Source organism: Epinephelus moara, chromosome 24 (assembly GCF_006386435.1).
Source record: "Epinephelus moara isolate mb chromosome 24, YSFRI_EMoa_1.0, whole genome shotgun sequence".
In the NCBI taxonomy this organism is placed as follows: Eukaryota; Metazoa; Chordata; class Actinopteri; order Perciformes; family Serranidae; genus Epinephelus; species Epinephelus moara.
The window spans coordinates 32,207,415-32,229,004 of record NC_065529.1 but is presented as its reverse complement, the minus strand read 5'-3'; the positions used below and the strand labels follow the sequence as shown (position 1 = coordinate 32,229,004).

Genomic DNA, 21,590 nt, shown 5'->3' with positions numbered 1-21,590 from the left:
ATTAAAAATGCTAAATTTTGTTTTATATCATTAGAAGGTTAGCTCACCCCTCATTGGTTCACCATCTGGGCGTTCTTCTCTTCCCTCTCAGTGGTGTGGCTTCTCTGTTGCACTGTATCAGCACTGCACAGCCTACAGCATGGCGGACGGAGAGAAAGAGAACAAAAGATGGAAGGGGAAGATTTGGAGAGATGAGCACAGGGGGGGAAGCAAAGGAGGCAAACTGCGAGAGAAATGGGGAGAAAAAAGAAAAAGAATATGGAAAGGATGGAAAACATATTAAACATTTTGACACACTCCAGAATTTCATGCATCCATTACAGCGACATAAGCCGTGATATTGCACATGATGCCACTTGACATTTAAATGAAGCTACTCTGGCACCAAATTATCCCAAGTCATGATAAGGTGTCACCTGACAGCTTTGCGACGGTGCAACGAACTTGCAATACAGGAAAAATTAATCACCATCACAGTTTTCATCAGTCAGGCGTTTGTCATTCCCAAAGTCAGTTGTAGATTTTCTTTTAATACTAACATTGGTTTAATCCTTGCTCATTTTCACGACTCCAAACTTTAACTGTTAAACCCTGCGAGAGTCTAATCTCCCAGTGAGACCCTAATAATTTATCTCGATATGGGAGTTAAAGTCTGCATTAAGACTGCTCATTTGGGATGTTCCACAAGGGTATTTCATTTTGGAAGACAGCTGGCTAAGAAGATTATAAGCAGAGTTTTCAATTTATCTCACACATCCTGACTCCCTTTATTGGCTGGGACCCTCTTATCATGTTTTGCCAGGAGCGAGAGCAGCCACTGGCATCTTCCTCTGTATCTGCTACTTGGTCGTGGCTGCATTTGATGCAACATTACACTTCTTATTTTTACCCATAGTGCCTTTCTTTTCAAAGCTGTTTCATGTTAATCACCCCAGAAGTTGTATGGAAGGAAGTTTGGAGAATGAAAACAGTGAGCAAGTGTCACTTAAGTGTGCCCAAGTGTTATTTATGGCAACTTGATGGACTCTATTTATTGTGTTTTATGTTATTATACATCAACTGGCCCCTGAGTGAGCCAGAGAGGATGAGAGAGGGAGGGAGAGAGAAACAGAGAGAGAAGTTGCTGATGTAAAAAAAAAAAAAAAAAAAAAAAAGCTGCAGGAGTAAGGATATAAAGCCTTGAGACAAGAGGATGCTCCTCTCTCAAACCCGCTGCCATCTCAGTGGTAGAAATGTTGGAGTTGGGGAGGGTCGACTTTGAGGTGACATTGACGCTATGTAGATGAGAGTGAGGATCCTGCGCTCCATGTTACGTCCCTGCTCGCTTCAACTCAGACGGCGGCAGCTCCTTTCCCCGTCTTCTCTCCCCTCCTCTCTTTCAGCACCACTCCTTTCAGGACAGCACCTCGCGCTCAAAGACGCATTTGTTCGCCGTCCTCCCCTCTCAGGATCATATATTTGCTCGCTGTCGTCGGATGCAAAGTTTCCAACCTTGGTTTTATTCTGTGAAAGTGGAAGGAAGTAACTTTTTCTGAAATTTGGATTTTTCCCATCGGGGAAGCAATCTGGAAAATAAAAGGATTTTATTGTAAGTATCCTGCTGCACAGTGTGCATCCTATATGAGTCAGTGATATATTTGTGTTTGCTGATGTACTTATCACAGGCGAGGACCGTTGTGGAATTTGGCGAATGCAGATGCGCTGAATTTGGCAATGTGCGCGGATGTGCGGCTGCACTTCACTTGATGGCGACGCGAGAGACTCGTCTCACGAGGGTCATTAGCGTGTTTGATCCTTCAGTCCTGCAGCCAAATGTTTCAAAAATGTCAAATGTTAATTTGTGATCTGCGCAGAAAAAAATGCACACGATTGCTTGTTCACTATTCCCAATTTGTCTCGAGGGGGTGCGTCTCTTTGAAGTCAAATTTTGCATGAACGTAGAATAATTTTTACAGGTTTGATATGAAAATGTCTCTGAAACTAAACAAGGAAAGATTTGTGACCGTGTTGCCTCACGTTGCTTTTCGCAATTACGCACGCGGGTTAATGGAGAGCGCAGAGAGCGCGCTCCACCTTTCATTCTTTCAACTATGAGCAGATGTTTATTTTGCATTTTAAAAGCAAAAATAAATATAAATAAATAACGTATATTTTTAAATGCAGAACATGCTGAAAACATGTTGTGTGAAGACCTAATTGTTTGAATCAATGCTGATTAATTAAGTAAAATAAATATTAAATATTGAAACTGTCCCGCAGATATTTGCTGAAAATGTCTATTGAAAAACTCCAGTGAGTTATTCGCCTCTCCAGGTGATTCATTAGACAATACCGCTGCGCCTGACTTCTAAACGTGTTTAATTGCTCTTCTCTTGTACCGGAGCAGAAGGAAGTGGGCCATTGAATTTAGAGCATAATGACTCAAGGACAAGAGCAGGCTCTAAATTTCTGCTAACATGCATTCACTCCAGGCAATTAAAAGTGATTTTTATTGCATGAGAAGTCTTTATTTGATCCCGTGGGGTTCACGGATCGAGAGGCACATTTTTTTCTCCCTCCACCCCTGAAGAAATGTCATGGAATTAGAATGGATGCATGCATATTAATCGTGTAAAATGATATTTTATTAGTAGTATAAAACTTTTTTTTTTTCAGCACAGGCCAGCACTACGCCCACCGTAATAAACGATTCAATCATATTTGATTTTAAAATATTTTTTCTTCCAGAGAAAAAGTGGGAAAAATAATTTCACTTTAATCACATATTTTTCTAGAATGTTAATACATTTAACAATTAAGGCAGAATTACGCGAATAAGTCCTATTGGACGCCTGCAGTTTAATTTTATAAAATGTTTCATGAAATATACAGGTACATTTTAATGATCTCACATTTCTCTTTCTTTTTGAATTTTTCTATGTATATTTATACATATGTAAATATGTTTTCAGGGTCGCTGGACCGCTGCTGAGCTGCTCCTGATCACTCTCATCACCCCAATTATACGTCTCAGTTATCTGGGAGCTGGGTGCACAGGACGGAGAAGCTGCTGTTTGCCTGGACCGGTGCTGAAACCCCCTCCTCTCCACTGGTCAGGACTAACCCACACGCGCAGTGACCATGGCCACCAACGGGACCAAAGCCTCGGACGGACACGTCTTAACGGAGACAGTGAATGACGCGCCCACCACCACCACCACCACCACGCCAAACGACAAACCCAAAACCTTGGTGGTGAAAGTGCAGAAGACGAAAAAAGATATACCCGAGAGAGAAACATGGGGTGGAAAATTTGACTTTCTTCTCTCTTGTGTCGGATACGCAATCGGACTCGGAAATGTCTGGAGATTTCCTTATTTATGTGGAAAAAACGGAGGAGGTAAATCAGGAATTTATGGCGATTTTTTCATTTATCCACACACCAAAAGGAGTGCAAAGATCTCGACATCAATCCTGCCAGTTTGCTCCCGGAGATTTAAAAAAATAAAAATAAAATAAAGCTAAAGTGTATCCCTACCCCCACCATCCAATCCGTGCGTAATTGCGCACAAGCGAAAGCCTGCACTGTGATCTGTGACGCAGCGTGAAACTCCTTTTACCAAATGTGTTATCTGGATGAATATTAATAGTTTCTAATTCACCTTCACTTACACCCCTTTACCTCTCACCTCTCATTCAGGGGCCTTCTTGATTCCCTACTTTTTGACCCTCATATTTGCTGGCATGCCCCTCTTCTTTCTGGAGACGGCTCTTGGTCAGTACACTTCTATTGGAGGGCTTGGAGTGTGGAAGCTGGCCCCCATGTTCAAAGGTAAAAGACACGTTTACGTTATCCTCCCTCAGGCCTTAAACTGTAGTTTTTATGTCAAAATTGGCTGCTTCATGAAAATGAGGTTGATTAACAGACACAGGCACACTCGGAAATCGTGGCTCTTGGTGATTACGTAACAAAGGCCAAAGGTTTATCCTCCTTAAAAGACAACATTTAAATAAATACAACTAATATTTTTATTCTAATTTTACATCAACACAAATATTTAAGCTCAATTTAACATCATGCCTGTACTCTTCCATTGTTTCAGGTGTGGGTCTGGCTGCTGCTGTTCTGTCCTTCTGGTTAAATATCTATTACATTGTAATCATTTCCTGGGCTCTTTACTATCTGTACAACTCCTTCACTACTGTGAGTATTTGATATTTATATTTATGCTTTTATAATAAAGGGATGTAATATTAGGACTTTACCTTAAAAAGTGAGGGGAGAAAAAGAATTCAAAAAATCACAAGCGTCTCTTCAAATCAGAACAAAGCAGGTTTTTTTCTGTCCTTTTTTTTTTTTTTTTGCCCAGGTTAGTATTTTTTTTTTTTGCATAGTAACCCCTTTAGTTATGTGGCAGGTTCTTTTTGCCAGCACCTCTTATATAAGAGTGCACAGCCCTTAACAGAGTATGACATTTATTACTTCCTTTCCCACATAATTAGCGCCTTACACAAGGTATTGATAAATGCATTTGGCGATGAGGCATTCACTCCTCTGAGAAAAGCATGAAATCTCAATGAGTATTATGGTCTTGGCTGCTCGACAGCCAGGGAGAATGGGACCCGGCGGTGGGAGAGTGGTCCAAGTAAAAAGAGCTGTCTGTGTGATTTTTTTTTTTTTTCTTTCCCCTTTTTTTTTTTTTCTTTAATTTTCAGGAGCTGCCATGGCAGACTTGTGGCAATCCCTGGAACACAGAGCGCTGCTACACCAACTACAGCATCGCAGACACCAGAAACCTCACCAGCGCTGTGGTGGAGTTCTGGGAGTAAGCTGGACATAAGAGTCTGTTTAGATCACTAGGTTGCTGCAGATTTAAGCTACACAGAAAGGTCATGGTGCCTACTGTGCATGATAGAGATCAGGGTTGGGGTCTGATGTGGCCATTTGGGTCTAAGGATCCAATGGTTCACCAAATCCCTTAATAATATCCATCTATCTAGATACATCTAAGCAGAAAGAATGTGAGCATACCATAAAAGGCCTCAAACAATCTTAAGAAATTTTTTTTAATAAGAGCAAAAAAAAAAAAAAAAATGTGTTTAGACATGCGTGCATGCAAGCATGACTTCCCCTGACTGTGGCGCCTTAAAAAAGCTTTAGGGGTGAGAAAATAAAGCCAGGGAGAGGGCTCTTTGTGAGTATCCAGACATGTGTGTACATATTTGTGTGAGCACCCATGCGTGCAGCATGTATGAGATCGAGGATGCATTTGTGCGTTGTAGTAAGACCACTTTACTCCTTCCCTGCAGACGTAACATGCACCAGCTGACCGATGGCCTGGAGAAGCCCGGGGAGGTCAGGATCCCACTGGCTATCACTCTCGCCATTGCATGGGTGCTCGTCTATTTCTGCATCTGGAAGGGGGTCAGCTGGACTGGCAAAGTAAGTATAGGGAGAGGGAACGGACAGAAACAAAGTGGGAAAATAAAATCCAATCATGAATTGAATTTGGATCATCTTTGTGGTCAAGGTCGTCAAATTGGCACAATGATCACATGACTTCTTCATGCTAGTGTAGGTTGAGCTGAAATCCATTCAATGACACTGTTTTCTTAATTTTAGAAGCTTTACTGTCATGAAATATTTCAAAATCATATAAAACAACATTGCCATAACACCCTAGATATGACAACCACCTTCACGTTCCACAAAGGGATACAAAGGCCTAAAAGCCATACAAAAACCACAAAACCAAATGTTTGTGATCAGCATTTTTCTTACTTAATGTCAGGTTGTTGTTTTTTTAAGTTATTGCAGATTCAACCTTTTTAAAACATAACAGTGTCAGTGACATCTGTTCATTTCTTATTCAGTCGACATGCTCTCATGAATGATCTGAACTGTGTTGGCTTTGATAGCACAGTGTGAAATTAGTTCGGATAAGGAGGGAAATAGTGCACTGGAAGTGTGCTGAACCCAACCATTCTGGGGTCAACTTGCCTCCGGGGAATGGCTGACTAGGTCACTGTGCTGCACTGTGCTGCGGGGATGGCGCCACAGTACTGTAACACTGTTCATGATGAGTTGAACAACTTAGCAGTTTTCACTTCTTCTGCAGTCGTGTTGCCTCGCAGAGCACATAGTAATGCTCACTAACAGTGTTGATTAATACATTAGTTTTGGCTTATAGAAGGCAATATTCTGTTTTTTCTGACAGTAACTTTGTGTCCCACAGGTGGTGTACTTCTCAGCCACATACCCTTACTTCATGCTGTTCATCCTGTTTTGCCGTGGCATCAGTCTGCCTGGTGCATTTGATGGAATCCTCTTCTATATCACACCAGACTTTGAGAAGCTGAAGCAGTCTGAGGTATGCTCTCTGTTCTGAGCTTAGATGTCTTAAAACGGTCTCTGTTCAGGAACACATATAGCTCTCTGCTGACCGCCAAAATAAAGGTGGCTGCAGAGGATAAGCTGAGCCCCAGTGGGAGGTGTTCTGGCTTTTTGGGGCAGAGTTGTTTACGGGGTGGAATTAAACCATAGAGGTTACTATACAGGTATATACTTACTATACCTGTATAGTCATTTAGGTCAGTGAGTGTCCAGCATTAATACTGACACTCACAGAAAATGTATATTTTACGATCACTGTTAATCTATCAGTGTATGTTGCAAATATTTAGCCTTGAGCAGCTGAACAACAAGATCATAAAAATGCCTATCTATAGTTGTATTATTTAAGCAGATGCAGGCTAATTATAAAGTATACTGTTGAGGCGGTCTCACACACAGCTGCTGAAAGGCCAAAGCATGCCAGTGGCATTCAGGCTGATGCATCAATGTCCAGAAATCCTATATGATCTTATTGATTTTTTTTGGATGATACTATGATTTATTCCATAATGATTGTGAATACATGAGTTAGCCACCTCATTAAAGCTCAAGAAGAAGATGAGATGAGGCTAGATGAGGTGTGGAGAGACATCATTAGACAAGGCAAGGTCTCGCTGAGTTAAGTCGATCACGAGGGGATGCAGTGGGATCAGACTGGATCAGATAGGGCCGAGTGCAACAAGGCAGCACTGCCATTACTGCAAATGTTTACAAGAATGCAATAATGCACGTGGCTTAATCAGCCCATCTAGTTAAATTAGCTGAAAATGCCAAAGCAGGTCATATCAATAGTAAAATAAAATGATTCCAAGGCCATTTTTAACAACAAAATATCTCTATTTGGTATTAGCTTAGCATCTTACATGTCTACACCTGGTTATTTTAACATATTTGTGTTTATCTTGGTGCTCCAGGTGTGGCTGGATGCTGCCACTCAGATCTTCTTTTCCTACGGGCTGGGATTAGGCTCTCTGATCGCTCTTGGTAGCTACAATCCCTTCAACAACAACGTATACAGGTAGGTGAATATATAATGTTGCATTTCAGGTTTATTTACCACATGAATTTAATACCTGCGTCTAGCACCGGTCACTCACGCATCTATTTTATTTATTGATCGATTTTTTTTTTTTTTTTTTTTGAGGAGACTGTGCAGTTGTCTCGTCCTGGGATTATTTTTGGTTTCCTGGCAACATACTGTCTGCTGCACCTTCTATTTTGGGACCATTTGAGCCTCCAGCTGTATCAGTCGTTTCATTATTTTGGCTCTACTCTCTGTTTTACACGCATGTTAGGCACAGACGTTTGGTTTGCCTCAGCCTCTGTCACATTGTCGGATAAACACTGGTCTGCAGCCCAACTATGTACCTAAATGGTTCCAACTATTTTGATACGGCAGGAGCTCACTGCCATTTTAACAGAATGGGTCAATATAAATGTATTCAGCCGCTGTGTTACTGCAGGATGCAAAATGGCTCTCCGCCGTCCCTTCCCCCCACGCCTCCCGACAATGTGTGACGGGTTGATAAGGAATTGATATAGGCGTGACAATGGCTGCCTTGTGCTTTGTCTCTCCCCTACAGAGATTCTGTCATTGTCTGCTGCATCAACTCCTTTACCAGCATGTTCGCCGGCTTTGTCATCTTCTCCATCGTGGGATTCATGGCCAACGTAACAAAGAGACCCATCGCTGATGTGGCAGCCTCAGGTAATTGCAATCAATGTTGAAACTCGATAGTGACAATCGGCACAGGCAAGAGATGCGATGGGAAAAATTAGCCCTTGAAATTGCTAGATGTTATTCTTCCAGTCAGAAAGGGAAGGTTTTAGCTTGTCACTGGATGTCAGCTCTGATTCCTGGGTTTATTGGACAGAAAAAATGCTCAGTGATTCTGCAAAACTCTCTGTTCTTTGGAAACACTCAAGTTTGACTTTCAGCATTGGGACTTTTTTCTCCCAAGGACACTTTGGATTTGAAACCCAGTAATGCCTCCAAGAGGGAGGCAATGCGCAATTGCTACCCCCCTCCAGAAGAGCCCGTCTGTCTTTAAGAGGCTGTGGCACACTCATTTCTTAAGCCAGCATGAAAGTATCCTGTGAAACTAGACAACCTAAGGCATCCATTGGTACCAACCTTGTCGGCATAGCTTGTCGAGAAAGAGCCTAAATAACGCTAAAAAGTTGGACTATATTTTGGCAAAGGAACAACTGTCATAGGCTTTTTCACAAGGCTACTTTGAACTCTCACCTCAAGATATCAGATTGAAAATTGGTCCTATAAGTACCCTTGAGTCTCCCTAAACTTGAGAAGGCTTGTTCCCAGTAAATGTATTCTTCCTTACAAACTCCTTCAAATTAAAGCTCGATATCTTTTTGAGGAAAGGGACATGTAGGTTTTTTGATAATGAGTCGCCTCACACATGCAGATACATAAAATAGGATTGTTGTGGAACTCAAAATGTTAACTGTGCCAGTGTTTTCAACTAGCCAAAATACTTCAACAACATAATCAAATACCTGAAATTATGGCTCATAGTTTTGGTGTTCCACCCTAAGATTTTCAGTGGCCCCATGTGGCCACCCCTATGAAAATTTTCTGGGCTAAAATGCTCAAATCCAGAGCAACAGTTACTTGCATTATATCAGCATATGCATGTTTAAAATGGTGGACAATACATTTTTAAATGATCTTAACATTTCCCTTTGCGCTCTTTTTGCATGCATCTTATATTGGTGTCAACGTGTCTGTAACATTTGTCTCTGTCAGGACCTGGCCTGGCATTTTTGGCTTATCCTGAGGCCGTGACCCAGCTCCCCGTCTCTCCTCTCTGGGCCATACTCTTCTTCTCCATGCTGCTGATGCTGGGAATCGACAGCCAGGTAACCCAACGAGAATGGTCTCAGTGGTGTTTTTTTTAACCATATTCATATAGCAAAGTTATGATGTTCCAGCAAGGTTACATTCAGGATTCAGTTGTGTCAGGGTGCAAACCTTCCTTATGTGTTGCTGCCATATAAAAACATTTACTAAAACCTTAGGTAATTAGTGTTGTTCTTACTCTTTCATTCATGAGAGTTAATTCTATCTCTTAGAAACTGACCTGTTTTTATTGTGACAGCAGCGTTGTGTTACGTAACACAGTCTTGATGTGACTCTGCAATCTCTCCAGTTCTGCACTGTGGAGGGCTTTATCACTGCACTGGTTGATGAATTCCCTCACATTCTCCGAAAACGCAGAGAGATCTTCATTGCAGTCGTCTGCCTTATTTCTTACATCATTGGACTGTCCAACATCACACAGGTAAATACTTCTTTCTTATCGGATAATCCACCAACTCTCAGAGACGTTACAGGGCAGTTAGTTCAAAAACGCTCACAACAGCCTGCGACTAAATGACAAGGTTGATATCTGTTGCCGTATTCAGGTCAATATTGAGTCTGCGTTTCTCCAGTTAATCACCTAATTACACTTTCATCTCTATAGGGATTCGCCCTTCTTTCATAATATTTGCAGAATCCAGTGAAAACACTGCACAAGCTCACCTTTAATCAATTGAGTGAAGACTTAAAATATTTCCTTTGCAGGCATCAACACGCCTTTGTTCTTTTATATTTAGCATTTCTGATGTTGGCATTGTCACAGAAAATAAAACATCCTCCACAGACTTGTGAGCATCCCACAACACAACAGTGATGTGACCTTAGCAGCTGACCCACTAACCTGCAAGACTGTTAACTCAGCTAGATTGTTACCTCAGCTCACCAAGTGGCCCTCATGGTATCCAGAACATCTCAGTGAAAAGGTCATGGGGTCATTTTCCCTCTGAGGATTCAATTTTCTAGTTAAAGTGGTTCAGGTCACTTAGCACCATGTTGCAGTCTGCAAACATGAAACAACATGAAACAAAGGATCACAGCCAGGATTTCATTTAACTTAACCCGCTAGCTGCTGGACCAAAGGATGATGCTACAGTCTGTTGGTTTGTCTGCTCATTTGTTCGTCTGTCCAACATTTTGGTCCAGAGGAAGATACCTCATGCCAATTCATTATTTTGATTTCTTATGATTCAGAAGTTGTCTGCACACGGCTCACAATATGGAGGTGGCAGAGCCAGTGGTTAGCAGCCAATGGTGCTAACAGCACAAACAGTGCTAACAAGAGCACAGTTCTGCAAGAGCTAATCTGGGGGAAAACAGAGACTGGGCGCTACGCTTATGCAATGACGCTGTCCCAATATCAGTTGTAACTGCCATATGAACACCATGTGAGTGCTGTGCAGTGTGGCGGTGGTTAGCCACCCAGTGGGATACACATTTAAGACTAACATGCGAGCACAGGTGGACCGTCTACTACAAAAATGAACAGAGGAACTAAGACCACAACACAGAGAGAGAGAGCGCAACTTCACTCTCTGCTCACAATACCATTACTCCACTATATCTGTACATAGCAAATAGTTTTTGCTGCTATATTACTGTTCTTAATGTCATATTGAGCTCCTGTAATGGTGCCCCTCCATGATTCCTAAAGGTTTTGAGGACCACCTGAGCTACTGTCTAGCCTAGCGCCACCATCAGGCCAAAAGTCACCCTTGACTAACACTCAGGTCCATATCATGGAATATTAAATGGCTTTTTTCCATTAAATGTCTTGTGTATATTCATGTTCCACAGAGGATAACACCTCATGCTTTTGGTGACCCCTGACCTTTCTGCTAAACCCAGTCTCATTCCGAAGTTGTCGAAATCCAGCGCTTAGGCACTTAGTTGCGGCATCAAACACTGATGAAAAAAGCCATCCTTTAACGTTGGCATGATATGTTCAATGGCATCAGGGAGAAACGCAATGGGACAAGAACAACAGTTAAGGTGGCGAAAGTCCGACTTAGGCGGTCGGGAGGGGTAATGGATGGGGTAAAGCCAAACCCTGTTCTTTTTTCCTAAACCTACCCACATGATTTTGTTGCCTAAACAAAAAGCGTTAGTTCACGTTGTTGTACGGATGTAGTGCATTTATTTTGAAAGAGACTGTATGTAGACATTAAATTTCCTGTGAAGTGTATTTTTAAAGAGGACAATGAATGTAACAGAAAGAACTTGACATGGTGTCCCAGAACGTCAACAACCAACACACCCAGGATACCTTTCATGTTGTATCTGGATGTGGAAAGTCCATGACCAAGTGTCGATATGTGACAAAGTCAGAGAGAGAAGGCGTTGTTCTGCTGGTGCCACTTTCAGGCCACAATTTCTATTTAACTGAAAACTTTCATACTCTAGGGGGCAGATAGCCATGAAATATCGCTCTAAACACATTCATACTCCTCAGAGAATGAACCATTTTGTGCATTTCTTGACCTCTAGCACTTCCTCAAATGTCAAACTGCCACTTTTGCAATCAAAATGTCTGATAATATAGCTGGCAGATTGATATGAATCTTGCTAAGATATTGAACAAGCTCTGTCCGTAGGTCCAAATTTTCTAAGGGCAAATACACTGTAATATTTTGATAATATTTCAATCTACTCTGGCACTGGCCACTATACTTGATCATTAGAATATTACCACGAGGATGCTGTTTACTTAATCTCTATGGGTTATTTATATAAAATTAAAAAAATATATTTTTTAACTCCATTGGTCTGCTGTCATCTCCCAACATTTTATAACATGATAATTGAGCCATATTTTTAAAAAGTCAGCACTGATTCTTACTGCACTTTATCAGACTACAGGCAGCAGGTCATAAGAGTTGTTTCAAGTATGTTCTTTATAATTTTTGAAAAGCATCACCCTACAAATTCCTGCTGGCTAAAGTGAAGACATTTTTGTGAAGAGGCCTCTGCGTATTTGTGAGCTACAAATGACAGAATCACTCCAGGCCAAGGTCGTGTTTGCAAATGACACTACGAGACCCTGCATTGTCCCTTTTCTTCTGCCAAAGTGGATATCCATCATGCCACACGCACAGTCCAGTTAGTATGAGGCAGTTACCCTAACCGCTACTCCAGGCACTATAAAGCTTCCAGCATATCAAGCTTCACAAAGTAGAAGTTGACAAACTGTAGCAGGTCCCTTTTGAGCTGGTCTCCATGACGTTCTGATAGCCATAGAGATGGTGGACAGGCATGAAATATTCCAAGGAGATGCTTGGTCTATACTGGTCCTGCCTTTCACAGTTTCCACCAGAAAGTCTCAAATTCTGTCCTCACCAATGAAACATCACTAACACTTACCAGCCACAGCCGCCGGTCCCCTCACCCTTGATGTTATTCCACTTGACCGATTTAGTACTGCACATCCAATACTATAATTGCTTCTTCGACGGTTTCCTCTTTGCCTTCATCTGTCTTATTTTTGTTTGTTTTCTGCTTCTCTCCTTTTACAGGGTGGACTGTACGTGTTCAAGCTATTTGACTACTACTCAGCTAGTGGCATGTGCCTGCTCTTCCTGGTTTTCTTTGAGTGCGTCTCAATTTCATGGTTTTATGGTGAGCCACACTCAGGAATCTTCTTGAGGATTTTTTTTCCATCTAAAGTCTTTTGTTGTTGAAATTCCAACATCTAACATCTAAGATCTAAACTAGAAACATATCTGAAATTATAAATTATGGAGCACATCTCTAGTCCCACAATACGATAACTAAAACTGTATTTGTCCTGCTTTATCTCTGGTTCCAGGTGTGAACAAATTCTACGAGAACATTGAAGAAATGATTGGATACAAGCCCTGTCTGTGGTGGAAGGCCTGCTGGGTCGTTTTCACTCCACTCATTGTGGCTGTAAGTGATACCTGTGGGTGCATAATGTTTTGGCCACCAACAGGGAAAATAGCACCCCATCAAGGACGTTATTAGCGCTTGTGGGGTCTCAGTGGAAGCTATATATTGATAGTGAATGCTATAATCTCTGTCTATATGCAAAACATGCTATGATTTTTTTGTGTCACTTTAGCTTGATGGTTGTGTGTAGGAGACCAAAAGCAGTGCAATTGCTTTTACTTTATAACTTGCACTTGATGCAATGATTGGCTTAATCAACTATCAGTGCCACTGGTAGACTAAGTGCCCCTCCAGTGAAGAAAACATGATGCAGTGCTCTCTAGGGCACCCATCCAGTGAAGATAACAAGATGTAGTGTCCTCTAGAGTGCTCTTCCAGTGAAGACAAGGTGATGCAGTGCTCTCTAGGGCACCCGTCCAGTGAAGATAACAAGATGTAGTGTCATCTGTAGACGTAGTGTCCTCTCGAGATGAAGTGTCCTCTAGAGTGCCCTTCCAGTGAAGAAAACTGAGATGTAGTGTCCTCTAGAGTGCTCTTTCAGTGAAGAAAACGAGATGTAGTATCCTCTAGAGTGCCATTCCAGTGAAGAAAAAATGATGAAGTGTCCTCTAGAGATGTAGTGTCCTCTAGAGATGTAGTGTCCTCTAGAGTGCTCTTTCAGTGAAGACAAGATGTAGTATCCTCGAGTGCTCTTCCAGTGAAGACAACGAGATGTAGTGTCCTCTAGAGTGCCCTTCCAGTGAAGAAAACGAGATGTAGTGTCCTCTAGAGATGTAGTGTCCTCTAGAGTGCTCTTTCAGTGAAGACAAGATGTAGTGTCCTCGAGTGCCCTTCCAGTGAAGACAACGGGATGTAGTGTCCTCTAGAGTGCCCTTCCAGTGAAGACAACAAGATGTAGTGTCCTCTAGAGATGTAGTGTCCTCTAGAGTGCCCTTCCAGTGAAGAAAATGAGATGCAGTGTCCTCTAGAGATGTAGTGTCCTCTAGAGTGCCCTTCCAGTGAAGAAAACGGGATGTAGTGTCCTCGAGTGCTCTTTCAGTGAAGAAAACGGGATGTAGTGTCCTCTAGAGTGCCCTTCCAGTGAAGAAAACGGGATGTAGTGTCCTCGAGTGCTCTTTCAGTGAAGACAACAAGATGTAGTGTCCTCTAGAGTGCCCTTCCAGTGAAGAAAACAAGATGTGTCCTCTAGAGTGCTCTTCCAGTAAAGAAAACGTGATGCAGTGTCCTCAACAGTGCACTTCTAGTGAGGAAAACGAGATGCAGTGTCCTCTAGAATGCCTCTCCAAAGAATTGTTCTCTAGAGTGCACTTCTAGAGAAGAAAACAAGATGTAGTGTCCTTTAGGGTGCCTTTCCAGTGGAGAAAACATTATGAAGAAAACATGATGAGATCCTCTAGGGTGCCCTTGCAGTGTTGTATAGGCTGCCCTACATGCTAGAATACTTTCTGTGCTCTGGTGCCCTTTTTATTGTTTTCACCTGTGCCCCTCGGACAGTCTGAGTTTGCCACTGGTCGCTGCTTTATATACTTTAATAGCATTACTTTTAACATACCTTCATAGAATACTTCACAAAGTGTGCCTGATGTGTCCAAAGATCCTCCAAGACCAAAAGCTGTTACTGTAGTATTTCTGCATATTCATGGCCTAGAACTTAGACTCTATTAGTTAAATGTCAAAACATGATGATAAAGGTGCTGAGATCTATTTCCTTGTCCCTCTTGTCCAGGGAGTCTTCTTGTTCAGTGCAGTGCAGATGGTTCCCCTCACCATGGGTGACTATGTGTTCCCAGCCTGGGGCCAGGGGGTTGGGTGGTGCATGGCCCTCTCCTCCATGACCCTCATCCCTGGCTACATGGGCTACATGTTCCTCACACTCAAAGGCACATACAAAGAGGTAAGATCAATGGGAATTCAGTTGAATAGCTGCTGTTGTTTACTTGAATGCTGTATCTGCTCCAAAGCAATGAATACTTGAAATAAAAAGGGGGTAAAGTCACCAGATGCTCATATCAAATAGTACAGATATCTGATAAATGCAAATAAAATCTAAATACAATCTATAAACATACACTTAAAGGAAATGTTATTAACTATACATATGTATACAGGTATATAAACACCAAGAGTTTTAGTTGGTGTGGTGCAAATACGATAGCTGCAGATTTCCCAGAGCATCACTGCACCCAGCTTGGAGAATTTCATACATCTATTAACTGATTTGAATTTTAATCTGCAGTCGGCAGCGAGGCAGGCTCTGTGTAAGAGTTTCAAGTGGATTACTTGGTATGCAAGATTTTTGGCTCAAATATATCACTACATACTGTATGATAGACCACTCAACACAGAGACACAGTGGTGTATTTAGACAGTGCTGCTGTTTTGTGAGGATAATGTAATGTCATACAAGCCCTGAGGATTTTACAGTCAGTTTTAACCATGAGTGGAAGTTTGAATGGACATTTAAGGTCACCCTGTCCATTTTTTACCAACAGTCTGGCTCAAATATGTTTACCAGAATGCACTCATCCAGGATTTATATCATCCTCACTTACATTTACAACATTTGCATAATGGCTGGCAATGAATGTAGCACCTGGAATGTAATTTAGCAGCAAAAAGACTCTTCACACTGATGTTAAAATGCTCAGCTTAGCCCAGTGTGATTTGCTCCGTGCATTATGACTGCACTGTGTTTTGTAATGAGCAAACACATAGGCATGCTGGGTAAAGACTTGATAAATTGCCATGAAGAGCAGCACAGTGATAAAAGGATTAGTAAAATAGAGTTTCTAATGAGTTCTGTTAAACAATTTCAGATGCCTTTTTCGCTACAGCAGCCACTGAGTTCTCAGTAAATTACGTTCATTTGTATGCAGCAGAATGGCGCACTGCATTTTTTATTGATCTGATGATCCTAATCAATGGCACATAATACCTTTTCCGGCATTCCATTTACATTAAGAGCGCTTTGATTTGCAGTCATCCACAATGCAATGAACAATAATCGTGCATCTATACAGTCCCTGGTGACAGATATAGCTTTATAGCCACCACTGACGGAATAAATGGGCCATAATTGCAGGCAGTGCAACAGAGACTGTCAGAGGCGATGTGCAGGTGTCAGATCCTGCAGTACCAGCTGATGGCTGATTGTCTAATTGTAGCAATCAGCCAGCTGATTAGTGCTCTGCACCCAGGCGGATGCTTAGTTTCACAAACACTCCATGTGAATGCCTACAGTGCCGCAGAATCCCGGGTCCAACACAACTCATAGTTTAGAACCTTTAGAAGATTTGCTAAGTTGGTATGGTTTGGTTTGGTTTTGTGGGCTCAGTGCAGGCCAGTTATAAAGTGAAAATGTTGGCATTGTACATTTCTGCAAAGCACGGATATGTTGCATTTGTATGTTTCATATGAATCATAGTATAATCGTAGTTTTGATTACACGTATGTTAGCTGACTTTGTCAATGGGAGGTAACACCTGGGCAAAACAGCTGCTGAGCTAAAGACCACTACAGACCACTGTTTGAGACCAACAAACAAAAATTTTGAGTGTTTCTAGCAAGAAATTGGCTGCATTTCCAGCCATGATTATGGCACAGAAACTGGGTGTTTTTCATAGACTGTATAGAATAATGGACCTAGCTACCTGACATCACCCATTGGTTTGTGGACTCACGTTTTGAAGTTTTGAGCATTTGGACAAGAGGGTGGAGCTATGATGAAGCGAGGGGTGGCTCTGACTCATGGACTGTAGCGATGCCTCGCAGACAGCCTGACACTTAAACGGAACCAGCCTTACTCTCCTACCCTTGTACAGTTGTCAGGAATGTTGAAATTAGCTGTAGACCTAATCTATTTTTTGTTTCAGGCTGTAAACATGTTAATGTCTGCTTTAGAGTCAGGCAATTTAACAAGAGGGTCTGCGGGGATTGACTAGCTTCTGGAGCCAGCCTCAAGTGGCCACTAGAGGAACTGCAGTTTTTGGCACTTGATTAATTTCTGAGCCCCAAAGGTTGCTGCTTGGCCCGGCGGTTGCCTTGTTTTTTAGGGAGACATAAGCAGAATTTCCAGGCATGGTTGAGGCACCAAAACCGTGTATTTTAAGGCAAAACATGATCTTTTCTTAACCATAACCAGGTGTAATTTGGGCCAATACATTACCACATTAACCATAGCGCTTTTAAAAATGAAATGATGCGTAACGTTTCAACATGTCTGCTATGTAATAACATACAAATGTTACATATCTGTGGTTTGCAGAAACAATGCTAACATTTATTCTGGTGATTGGGTTGCTCAGCAAGTTTGGCCCATGAAGCATTTATTCAACCTCTTTTTAACAACATAAGTCAATTAAGAACCAATTCTCATCTACAATAATGACATGAGGCAGCAATAAAAGGCAAGCTGATACAAGACATTCAAACATAGAGGCAGCTGGTACAATAAAAAAAAAAACAGACAAAATTAAAACATCACAATATATACACATTTGGATTGTGTTCAATATTTCTGCCTGAGATTATTTGGAAAAAGTAGATTTTCCTTCTCCTCATGACCAGTTAAGTGATATACAGTATATACAATAACAGTATGTACAGTGATCCAGAGAAGGTGCAGTGGTCAGAGACTATAGCTTGTATCGAGTTATTAAAGGAGGGTAATGTAATGGAGTTGTGGCGTTTTAGCATCTTTAGTAACTCGTTCCAGTCACTTAAAGCACCAATTTGGGATGAGTGATGGCCAAAGGGGGTACCGACCCTTGGAATAACCACACTTCTATATTTGCTAGAGCGTAAACTGCAGTTACTGTCAGAGAAATTGAATAGTGGGTGTAGATATAGAGGGGTTTTGCCAATGATAGTTTTATAGATGAACTGATATCAGAAGATCTGTCGCCTGATGTGAAGTGAGATCAAGCTGTATATTTTCATATAACAATATATCACATTAGAGAAACTGTGCGTCTTTACTGAGACTATCTTATAGAAAGTTTACACGAAGAGCCCGAGGGTGCGCATTCATCAAGCTCACAGCTGTACTGCTGCTGGTGTTTTATGATACAGCTTACAGCTTTGATCACAAACTTTGCAGCTGTTTGGTACTAATGATATATGACAGTATCTCATTGTAATCTCAACAGCATCAGTGATATCTGTGCTTCACCATTTCAGCGTCTGCGGATGATGATCAAGCCTTTGACACTGGTAAAGGCTCAGGAAAATGGCCCGGACCAGCAGACAGAGAACCAGAATCAGAACCCTGCCAACGAGGAAGCCTACATCTAGAAACTTCTGCCTGTCTCTCTCTCTGTCTCGACGGCCAGACTGGCGATCTACACAGATAAAAAAAAACATAATCAAGGTTGGGAACGACCACCAGACTTCCATGTCTGCTTTTATTCACCTACCTCCTGGGGACACGTGAGACCAACCTGATTACAGTTATTTTTAGGGTTTTTTCTGTTTGTTTATTTGTATAATACAGAGTTATAAAAACCTACGAGGAGAAAACAAACTACCCAGCAAAATTGTTGTGATATTATGAATTTCATTATGCAAAAAAAGTTAGTCTTTATAGAAGAGGAAATGTGACTTAGGAAATTACTGTATATTGAATATATAATTTAAATTTGGAGGCCCGCGTTGATTCAATAGTATTGTGCTACCTTGAAGATATTAATTAATCTACTAAACTACATTTACTGTACAAAGAAAAATATTGGTTAAATGCATTTTGCTTGTACATGAAATAAATACATAAAAATGAATGCAGTGTAGTAGGTGAAAAAAATGCAATTTGAAAGTTTGTAAAAGTGAAAATTGAATATTGACCAATTTATGGCAAAGACAATATGGGAATGTGCAACAGGTAAGGCCAAATCTGCTTGTATGTGTAAAATATAATTTAGCCAGACTATCACTCCCTTGCAGGATCCTGCAGTTCGCCTGAAATGTTTACCACCCACGTTTGGGGCTACCTTTGAAAAGCACAAGTACAGTATGAAATTTTGAAGCGTCCAACTTTTTATTTTTTTTCCTCTGGCTCGATTGAAACGTGTGACAACAGCAAAAATAACTTACATAGGATACATAGCAAGAGACTGTTATACTTGTTTCTTTGTTTTCTAAAGAACAATAACTTTGTATGTCGTCTGAATCTTTTTTGTAGAATCATTTTTTAGGTCGTTTTCTATATGTGAGAGTGAGAAGGACCAAAATCATACTCAAGTTCAAAAGATTGGTGCAGACATTTGACCCGATGGCTATATATGGATTAAATCAAGCATCTCCTTTTGTCTCTCTGAAGAGCAACAGAGTACAGTAGCAAATACAGCATCCGCCTACAAGCACAATTTGGATCTGTAAACTACCACCTCTAACAGTTAAGGTGTAGCCAATACAGAAATCCCACATCAATGTTGTTTGTACAGTATTCTGCCTGAGATTATTCGGAAAAAAGTACATGTAACTCCTCCGTACAAACAGTTAAGAGGAACGGCAGAGTCGTGTTGCAATAAGCCAATGCTGATTCAGATCTTTATTTTAAACTGTGAGAATGAATAAGCTGCGGTGGCTGCTGCGTTGGAGAGTTTATGATGGATTTCAATGATAGCTGCCATTATTCTGACTGGAACCGTTTACTTATATATGTATTTAGTAACCCACTCCTCAGGAACAAAGGTGGACGTGACCAAATTCTCTCAGATTCTACCATTATACACTGAAACAATTAATGCTATATTAAAAAAGAAACATCATCAAATCTCTGCCATTTACTCCCATTAATCCAACATGCTGCTTTAAGTGGCAACAAAACACAAACCAGTATTACATCACGCAAGTACACGGGCACACTCGAAAGCCGATCCAAATTATTGCCTCTTTCCTGTGTGCTATTCAGCTAGCATCATTTCTTTCAGTGTAAATGAACTGCGATGGCCTTCACTCAGTCATTCTAGTAGAAGCCGTTGGGTTTCTATCCCGTGGCGAGTGCAGATTTCCAATATCAGACCAGGAGAGAAACTTTGGCTCAGTCAGAGGACGAAGTCGGCAAAAGCACTGTTAACACAACAGGACATAGCCAGATGCTATATACTGTAGGCCAACACCACTGAAACTACTCCTTTTCATAGGGTAAAGAAAAACCTATTACTACATATCAAGTTTGCTCGGCAATATAAAAACCTATGTAGAAGCTGACTTTGGGACAGACCACAGATATCACTGTACGACCACGAGGGAGGATCGAGAAAATTTGCTTCTGTGGCAGCTACATGCGACAGGAATCAGGTTGAATCAGTCCCGTTTATTTTCTTTTTCTCTACGTTTATTTTTCTCAAAGATATGTGAATTAAAATGTGCAATGACAAAGGGTTCCGTGAATTTTGTATAAAGTTACCATACTGCAGTTTTCTCTCTTGAACGATGTTGTAAACTGGACTGTGTAATACATGTATCTGTGAATGTCCGTACAACCTGAGTTTTTCTTTTCTTTTGTCTAAATGTTGAACAAAAAAAAAACAAAAACGTGATATTATTTGCTGTTTTCTGCAATAATATTATTATCTCAGAAACTAAAGCACATATCTCTCTCAACTGTAAAAATTATAATTACAATAACAGAATAGAGTAATAATAAAGATGATAATAATAATAATATTAATAATAATGGAATAGAAACGTCTAGTCAGAGAATACTGTTTTGTATATTTCTAGCTGTTTCATGGGCCTAATGTAAAATATTCTATGTAAAAAATATAATAAATGTCTTTAGATGGTGTTATATGAAAAAGCATGATTGCAATATATGTTATCTGCAAAAATAAATAAAGACCTATAGATTATAATGCCTGAGTCATGTCATCTTTCTGTTAGGAGATACACAAAAGGTTAACTGTGGAAAGCACAACAACCTTTTTTATTTGCTTAATAGCTGTGACTCTACAAGTGCTGACTTACAAGGTATGGAAATTCTCCTCAAATATGCCGTCTGCATTGTTGAGTGAGATTTAGCATGACAGCGACGTGCTCAGTGTTATGCTAATACTCCATTTATTACGTAAGTGGAAATTAATATGCGATCAGCTTCATCACCGCAAGAGATGTTCTCTGGAAACTTAGCCGATAGTTTCTGACACAATGTTTTTTGCCAAAGCAATATCCTTGTGACACCTGCACTGAGAGCTGTGCCAGCAGAGACACTATAGCCGTCCTGGCTGACAGCCCATCCCTCCCGGTCACAATGCACCATCCCATCCCGTCTCCCTGCTGTTATGTAGTAGTTAGTTCGATGATAATCCAAAGCCACCAAATCATCACAGAATGCACAGTGAGAAAGAAGTAAGAGTGTGTAGACATCTTTATTTCATGGAGTTTATTGAAAGGGAACAATGAAATAAAGATAGATGGGGAAAAGCATGAATTAAA

General features: G+C 41.0%; 1 protein-coding gene across 1 annotated transcript; it reads left to right on the top strand.

Annotated features, from left to right (window-relative positions):
- The first annotated feature begins 1,207 nt into the window (after positions 1 to 1,207).
- slc6a1b (solute carrier family 6 member 1b) lies at positions 1,208 to 21,002 on the top strand. Its single transcript, XM_050037932.1, has 15 exons — positions 1,208 to 1,588; positions 2,952 to 3,379; positions 3,680 to 3,811; positions 4,083 to 4,183; positions 4,696 to 4,805; positions 5,290 to 5,422; positions 6,216 to 6,350; positions 7,288 to 7,391; positions 7,957 to 8,081; positions 9,141 to 9,253; positions 9,544 to 9,675; positions 12,764 to 12,866; positions 13,057 to 13,157; positions 14,884 to 15,051; positions 18,336 to 21,002. Exons 2-15 carry the CDS (start codon positions 3,121 to 3,123, stop codon positions 18,447 to 18,449), a joined length of 1,830 nt encoding a protein of 609 aa, XP_049893889.1. The 5' UTR covers positions 1,208 to 1,588; positions 2,952 to 3,120; the 3' UTR covers positions 18,450 to 21,002.
- The last annotated feature ends 588 nt before the right edge of the window (positions 21,003 to 21,590 follow it).

Bases quoted from the DNA above. Each gene is read 5' to 3' on its own strand.
- slc6a1b (XM_050037932.1), top strand. From the start codon at position 3,121: ATGGCCACCAACGGGACCAAAGCCTCGGACGGACACGTCTTAACGGAG. The intron at 4,184-4,695 runs GTGAGTATTTGA...TTTAATTTTCAG, and splicing joins TGTACAACTCCTTCACTACT to GAGCTGCCATGGCAGACTTG. The intron at 4,806-5,289 runs GTAAGCTGGACA...CCTTCCCTGCAG, and splicing joins GCTGTGGTGGAGTTCTGGGA to ACGTAACATGCACCAGCTGA.